This window comes from Sminthopsis crassicaudata, chromosome 6, assembly GCF_048593235.1.
Source record: "Sminthopsis crassicaudata isolate SCR6 chromosome 6, ASM4859323v1, whole genome shotgun sequence".
NCBI classification, from domain to species: Eukaryota; Metazoa; Chordata; class Mammalia; order Dasyuromorphia; family Dasyuridae; genus Sminthopsis; species Sminthopsis crassicaudata.
In genome coordinates, this window is record NC_133622.1 from 238838891 (window position 1) to 238847222 (window position 8332).

Below are 8332 nucleotides of genomic sequence, written 5' to 3' on the forward strand. Positions count from 1 at the left end.
CCAGAAGCAATTAAAAGGCCACTAGAGAAAATATCTGATTTTTGCTCAGTTAGAGTTTGGATTTGATGATATCAGCCATTTCTTCCAATGCTGACTTTCTATAATCCTATTAGCTGAATCATCAGAATTCATATGTTTTTATAAGCCTTCCAAATGCCCTTATTTACATGATAAATCAAATTATCTGTTCTGCAGACATCATTGTTGTATTCATGAACCTTTTCTTTATGTTATTCACATATTCCTGATACAGTATTTCTGATGTTGTTTCCTATTATTCTTTTTTCAGATATCTACTGATCACCACCTTTCAATAAAAATAAATAGAAAATAAAAATGAATAACCAGAATAATGTCACTGAATTTATTCTCTTGGGGCTTTCCCAGAATAAACAGGTTCAGATTTTGTGCTTTCTCATTTTCTTATTTTGTTACATACTTATTTTGATGGGAAATTTTACTGTAATAATTTCTATCACATGTAGTCATCTCATTGGACAACCCATGTACTTCTTCCTGACTTATTTGTCCTTAATGGATGTTTGCTATACCTCCACAGTGACCCCTAAACTCATCAGTGATATGCTAGCTGAAAGGAAGATTATTTCCTATACTAACTGTATGATCCAGCTGTTCACTGTGCACTTCTTTGGAGGGGTGGAAGTCTTCATACTCACAGGAATGGCCTATGACCGATATGTGGCCATTTGCAAACCTCTCCAATACATGGCTATCATGAACAGGGATAGGTGCAATGCCTTAGTTTTGGCTGCTTGTAGTGGGGGGTTTTTGCATTCATTTGCACAATTCCTCCTTGCTGCTCTCTTGCCTTTCTGTGGACCCAATGAGATTGATCACTATTTCTGTGACATGTATCCACTGCTAAAACTTGCCTGCACTGATACCTACAGGTTTGGTCTTCTAGTAATTGCCAATTCCGGGATGATTGCATTGGTCGTTTTTATGGTCCTTATAACTTCATATGCTGTGATCTTATATACAATTCGGCTTCATTCCTCTGAGAGCCGTCAAAAAGCTCTTTCCACATGTGGTTCCCACATCACTGTTGTGGTCCTATTCTTTGGACCTTCCCTTTTCATTTATATTAGACCAGCCACCACATTTAAAGAAGATAAAGTTTTTGCTCTTTTTTATACAATCATTGCTCCTATGTTCAATCCTTTGATCTATACTTTGAAGAATTCAGAAATGAAAAATGCCATGAAGAAGTTGTGGAACAGAAACAGATTCAAGGAGAGCAAACAAATGTTCTAAAAAGCATTGCTGCTTTTTACTGTGGGCCTTGATGCAAGGATAGAATACCAACTCATTCTGCACAAGTTGTATGAAAGGCTACTCTGGGCTCACAAAACAGTTTGGCATGAGATAGAAAGTTTGAGGAGATTTCAGAGTTCATCAAGTCTACTAAACTGATCTAACTTACGAGAAAATAAGTCAGGAGTGGCCAAATAATTTCCCTAAGGTTACAGAACAGAATTTGAACTTGAGTTTTCTGACCGAAAATTCCGTGCTCTTACCTTCACACTGTTAAATTAGGCTAAGTGTAGATAGATTTTGAATTTTGCTAGTGTAGTTCTGTTCACATATGTAATTTTACCAGCTTATTTAATCATATAGAAAGTTTTAAAAAGCATTAAATTGGTACTTTTCCATTATAAGTAATTGTTAAGGGGAGAGAGATATCTCAACATGACTGGGTCTTTATGTCTAATAATAACTTGCTTTTATATAGTATTTTAATCTATATAAAGCACTTTACACATAACTCATTTTACCCTCACAACAGCTCTGTAAGGTGGGAGTTATTTTAATCCTCATTTTATAGATGACAGGCCTGGAAAAGAAAAAAAAAAAAAAAAAAAAAAGATTAAGTGCATAATCAAGGAGCACATTGCTAGTTAGCATTTGAAGTTAGATTTGAACTGAGGTCTTCCTGGCTCCAGATTTAGCATTGTATTCATTGGGCCATCCATCCTTCTATTAATGCAACTTTTTTTTTTTCTTATGCTTGTGTTGCCACACTCAAGGGGAAGTAGTACTGGAAAATGAGACAGTATTGGCCCAAAACGGAGTTCATTGATCTTTGTATATGAAATATGTTAAATAAGAATGTGTATGTGTGTTTGTGTGTGTGTGTATATGTATATATGCATGTGTATATATACATGTATGTATATGAGTACCGTATGTATTTATAAAGGTATAGGTGTAGATATAAGTTGAGGTGTGCATTATATACATATATTCATATGTATATTTACATGGGTTATGGATTTACATTATAAATATATATAATCATATATAAACATGTAAGTATACACTAATGTATACATATATATTACATGTATGCAAATATAGAAAATCTATACCTATTTCATACTTATCTCTCTCAATAGCTATGTATCTACTATTAAGTGTAGAGTCAAGAGTAGTCTAATGGAATTGATTTTAATATGTAGCATGTTTGAGGAGTAGTATTGTCTACATTAATTTGAGCCTTCCATGAACCTTTAATTAAACTAATGCTGTTTGTCTTCTTTTTCTTCAGCCACTATTTTTTCTCCATTGTTCCTTTATAGTTGTCCTTTCCCTTTCCCTTAAAGGAAAATATGTGTGGATCATTTCCCAAATATTTAATACTTTGTAATTCTTATTGCATAATTGATTACTTTAAAAAATGAATTTACCCTTTCTTATGATTAAGTGGGAATCAATTTCCATGTATACATTGTATTTGTATGTGGATATAGTATATACATATATGCATATGCATTCCTATTTAATAAGAAATATTAAGCATAGAAAATATTTTAAAATAAACTATATTTAGAATAAGAACATAAATATATATAATTATATGTCATGGTATCATTTCCCTGATGTCATGTTCCTCTTTGAGAATAAAGGTCAGAAAACAACAACTTGTATAAATGTATGTGAACATCGTGTGTGTGTGTGTGTGTGTGTGTGTGTGTGTGTGTGTGTGTGTGTGTGTGTGTGTATTCTTTGATCATCACCGTTCTGTAATACTCTCATTGTCTCTGATTTTTTTGGTTTAAAAACTGATTTCTAACTTTGCTAGTAGGTTATTTTCAATTCAGGATGTTTGTTCATTTTTTTATGTTCAAGTCTAATATTTCTAATATGCTTAATGTTCATCTGATATTGTTACACATTATGTCAGGTAATAGCATAATATTCTTTCTGTACTGTGTATAACTAATGTTTTTATTACAACAAACTGTGTGACATCTATGTTTAAAGTAAATGCATTTTACAATTATTTCAATAGCTGATTTATTAATTCAATAATCATTGTTAAATACTCAATATATGTAAGATACACTGTTAAACACCAAGGAATGCAAAACAAAAAAATAATTAAACCATGATATATATTTTCAAAAAGATAATATTCTTATGGCTAAAACAACACAGATATAATGAATAGATAAAATATACAGTGGAAATAGAAGTATATTTCAGAGTGAATGCACTAATATGGTATAAGGGTAGCAAAAGATTTCTGTAGAAGGTAAATTTTGAGCATGTTTTTTCAGTAAAGTCAGAAACAGGAATAGCTCTCCAATAATATAAGGAAATTAATAAAAATTTGTGAAGGCAAGAGATGGAGTGCTATGGTTAAAAATATCAATGTAATTGGATCAGAGTATATGATAAAGTGTAAATAGATTGTAAAGGTACAAAGCAACAATATTTTGAAAGGTTTTAACATGACAACATAAAATTTTACATTGGATTTTAAAGCTACAAGGTTTTTTTTTGTTTTGTTTTGTTTTGTTTTTGAGTTTTGAGTTGGAAGTATGACATGGGAAGACCTATGCTTTGGGAAAAACTTTTTGAATTTTAGTAAATAGGATTGGGAAGAGATTTGAGGCAGGACTACTAACTAAAAGGATATTTTGATGGCTCAGACATTAGCTGATGAAGGTCTGCATCAGGAGGCAGCAATATTTATGGAGAGAAGGCCATATATGTCGGGAAGTTTATGGGGTCATGGAAGGAAATGTGTTTATATATGCCTACTATTGTCAGGCACTGTGCCAAATACAGTAATGAACAAAGAAATAAATATATAAACAAACATGTAGATAGATAGATAAACAAAGGAATAAAGAATAAATATTTTATTTAAGAAGGTAGATATGACAAGACCTAGTAAAAGATTGTATATGTCTGATGAGTGTAAGTGAAGCATTAACTTGATGAATCTCTATCACTGAGTTAAGCGAAGTTTGGAGGAGAGGAATATTGTATGTTGAAAGATATTTTCTTTCAGATATATTAACATTATAGTATATTCATTTTATATACCCAATTGGAAGGTGGAGATATGAGAATATAGCTCAAGAAAAAGATTTGGTCCAAGATTAGGTCAGAGTTTAACTTATACAGATCCAAGAATTATCAACATCATGATGATGGAATTAATTCCACCAACAGAGGGAACTTGTCATCAAAGGAAATCATATAAAAAAAGAGAAGAGAAGAAGGTCCAGGGAAGACTGTTTAGAGTCCTGCACATTTATTAAGTATAATCAGGAAAGGATATTTAGAAAAAGAAGGCTTAGAAGGCAGGATATTTAGAAAAAGAAAGCTTAGAAGGCAGCAGTCAAATAGGAAGAAGAATTACAGATGTAATAAAATCAAAGAAAGAAATTTATATCCAAGGAAAGATAGTGATCAACATTGCCATAAAGGACTTAAAAAGTCCAGAATGATTAGAATTAAGAAAAAAGGACATTTGACAATTAACAAGCAATTTCTAATTTTGAAGATACTAATTTCAATTAATTTTAGGTCACCAGTCAACAGAAGGTGTAGAATTGAATGAAGAGAGAAAAAGTGTAAGTATCACATGTACACAGATTTATAAAGGAATTGAACAATGAAAGAGATTAATTTTATATGATGTTAATTTGTGAGCATATTAAATGAGATTTATTACTACTATGATAATGATGGTTATGATGATGATGATGTAGAGACAAATAAATTTTTGCCTGCAGAAGATATAAAAAAGTTCAATGAAATTAGTAAAAGAGTGAGGGTGACAGAAGAATCAAATTCCTAGAGAAGACTAGATGGAATGGGATCATCATTATATATAGAAGAGTTTATTTTGAAAAGATTAATGGTTACTTTTTGATATAAAGATAAAAGGGGGAGGTAGGAGTATATTTCTAAGTTATAAGAGATGAGGAGGTACAAATAAGATGAAGAGCTTCTTAAATGGCCTCCTGTTGGTGGTGGGGAATGGAGGAAAAATGAAACAGAGTAGCTAAGTGGCAGTACTGAAGCTGCAGCTTGGAAGACTCATCTTCTGAACTTCAGAGGCAGCCTAAGACACCTAAAATTCATGTAACTCTGGACAAGTCACTTAATCTATTTACAAGAGTTTCTTCTTTAAAATAAACAGAACATAAGGAAATAGCAAATCAGTACAGTAGTTTGTCAAGTTTATCACTAGGAGCTGAACAAATGACTAAACAAAGGAATAAAGTATGAGGCTAAGTTCTTAGCCAAGATGGTAAATGAGGGGTGATAAAAATTTGAGGGGAGTTTTTTTTAAGACTACTATAGTGAATAGGATATTTTGCTGTATAAGTATTGATTTCTTAAAAGGAGGCCTTATTTGGATATACATAATATAAATCTGTAGTCTATTCTAAACACAATTTTATGATTTTCTCTATCTTCATTTACCAGTAGATGGATAAGATGTAAGATGTTGGATGATAGGAGTAATTCAAGATGGAAGCTTTCCAATGTAGGATTGGTAATAATTGGTAATATCAATAGGCAGATAAATTGAAGTTACTTATATGTCAAGTATAGCAATGAGTTGAAATGTTTTACCGATGACGCATGAGGAGGATGGAAAGATAGTATAATTAGATTAAAAATGATGGCCTACAAAAGAACTTAAGGGGTAAAATGATTAAAGGCCATAATTAGATACAAGATGATTAGGAATCATAAGGAAGGGAGAGACTGAATGGTGAAAGATTATGATCAGATTAAGCAATTGCAAATAGAAAAAAATTCAATAAAATACTTGGTGGTAGCAAAATCAATAGTAATACCATTTTCATATTTAGTGAATGTTGAGTGAAATAGTAGATCATGAGCACTGATTACATGGACCAAGAAATTAGGATGCTTAAGGGAATAACACTATGCTTGTTGTAGAACCCTAATACAAAGAAAGAAGATGAGTCAGAGAAAAAAATATTGTGAAGTAGGCCCTGAATTCCCTTAGGAAATATTTAAACTGTCCTAGGTGTGGGTAGATAGTAGATACAACAAACATGATTAGGTGATGCATTTTAACAGAATTAATCTTAAAGGAGGATGAGTTAATGAAAGTTGGTATATAGGGAGATTACAAAAATGGCATGAGAAAGTATGATATAAAAATGTTATGAAGTTGAAGTTCAACTACTAGGACTGGGGATAAAAGTACAGAGTTTATATTTTCTTGAGTGAGGATGTTGATGTGTAAGTATATGCACAATACTATGCAAAACAAGGTGATTCAGGGGATAGGCAAAAATTAGAATTAAGAAAGGGTTAAATGTAGGAGATGGGTGGAGGATAATCATTCATTTTATATTATATAAAAGAACTGAGCATGTTTAAGCTAGAGAATAGGAGATAGTACAAAGGTTTAAAAAGGATATGGCTGTTGTCTACATATATGTGAAGAGATGTCTGAAGAATTGGCCCCCGGGGGTAGAATTAGACACAATGAATAGATATTGAAAGGAAGCACTTTCAATTCAATGTCACAAAATTTTGAATTCACCAAGAGATTAAGGTTTTAGAGGATATTGGTTCTCCTTTCTTAGAGATTTTCCAATAGTAGGGGCATAATTGTGTTCCAGGAACACAAAATCAGAGGGCTTCTTTTTCTCTTCCGCCTCCATTTTCTGCTTCTCTTCCTCCTCTTTCATCTTCTTCTGCTTCTGCTTCCACTTCTGTTTCTTCTGTTTCTGCGTCTTTTGGTTAGAGGACAAGGAGTTATGAGATACTCTCAGAAAATCTTTCTACTACTGTAACTTATTGCCTTTATATGAAAGCAGTAAAAAATAAATAAATAAATAAATAACACAATGACACCATAGAGCTAATTGTGTGAATTGATTGTTGGTATATTAGTGTTGGGTATTATTGAATACCAATACACACATACACACACACACACTCACAAAGAGAGACAGAGAGAGACAAAGAGAGACAGAGGCAGATAGACAGAGAGAGACAGAGACACACACAGAGAGAGAGACAAAGAGAGACAGAGAGACAGAGACAGAGACAGAGAGAGAGAGAGAGAGAGAGAGATGCGCAGAGGGAGAGAGACAGAGAGAGAGAGAGAGAGAGAGAGAGAGAGAGAGAGAGAGAGAGAGAGAGAGAGAGAGAGAGAGAGAGAGAGAGAGAGAGAGGCGCAGAGGGAGAGACAGAGGCAGAAAGAGAGATAGAGACAAAGACAGAAAGAGACACAAAGAGAGAGACAGAGAGAGACAAAGAGAGACAGAGGCAGATAGACAGAGACAGAGAGAGACAGAGACAGAGACACACACACAGAGAGAGAGAGAGACAAAGAGAGACAGAGACAGAGAGAGAAAGGCGCAGAGGGAGAGAGAGAGGGAGAGAGAGAGAGAGAGAGAGAGAGAGAGAGAGGGAGAGAGGGAGAGAGAGGGAGAGAGGAGAGAGAGAGAGAGAGAGAGAGAGAGAGAGAGAGAGAGAGAGAGAGAGAGAGAGAGAGAGATGCGCAGAGGGAGAGAGACAGAGAGAGAGACAGAGACAGAGAGAGACAGAGAGAGAGAGACAGAGACAGAGACAGAGAGAGAGAGACAGAGACAGAGACAGAGACAGAGACAGAGACAGAGACAGAGACAGAGACAGAGACAGAGACAGAGAGAGAGAGAGAGAGAGAGAGAGAGAGAGAGAGAGAGAGAGAGAGACACACAGAGAGAGAGAGAGAGACAGAGACAGAGAGAGACAGAGACAGAGAGAGGCGCAGAGGGAGAGAGACAGAGAGAGAGAGAGAGAGAGAGAGAGAGAGAGAGAGAGAGAGAGAAAGGCGCAGAGGGAGAGACAGAGGCAGAAAGAGAGATAGAGACAAAGACAGAAAGAGACACAAAGAGAGAGACAGAGAGAGACAAAGAGAGAAAGAGGCAGAGACAGAGACAAACACAAAAAGCCTTTTTGTCCAATGTGATGACTTTTTGATTGAGAGTTAAATACTTAATTCAAGTCTTGCCAATTCAGACAACAGCTCAGGTTG

General features: G+C 34.3%; 1 protein-coding gene across 1 annotated transcript; it reads left to right on the forward strand.

Moving 5' to 3' along the window:
* The first annotated feature begins 336 nt into the window (after positions 1-336).
* On the forward strand, positions 337-1275 carry LOC141547418 (olfactory receptor 4P4-like). Its single transcript, XM_074275853.1, has one exon. It carries the CDS (start codon positions 337-339, stop codon positions 1273-1275), a length of 939 nt encoding a protein of 312 aa, XP_074131954.1.
* The last annotated feature ends 7057 nt before the right edge of the window (positions 1276-8332 follow it).

Excerpts from the sequence above, each read along its gene's own strand:
- LOC141547418 (XM_074275853.1), top strand. The coding sequence starts at position 337 with ATGAATAACCAGAATAATGTCACTGAATTTATTCTCTTGGGGCTTTCC.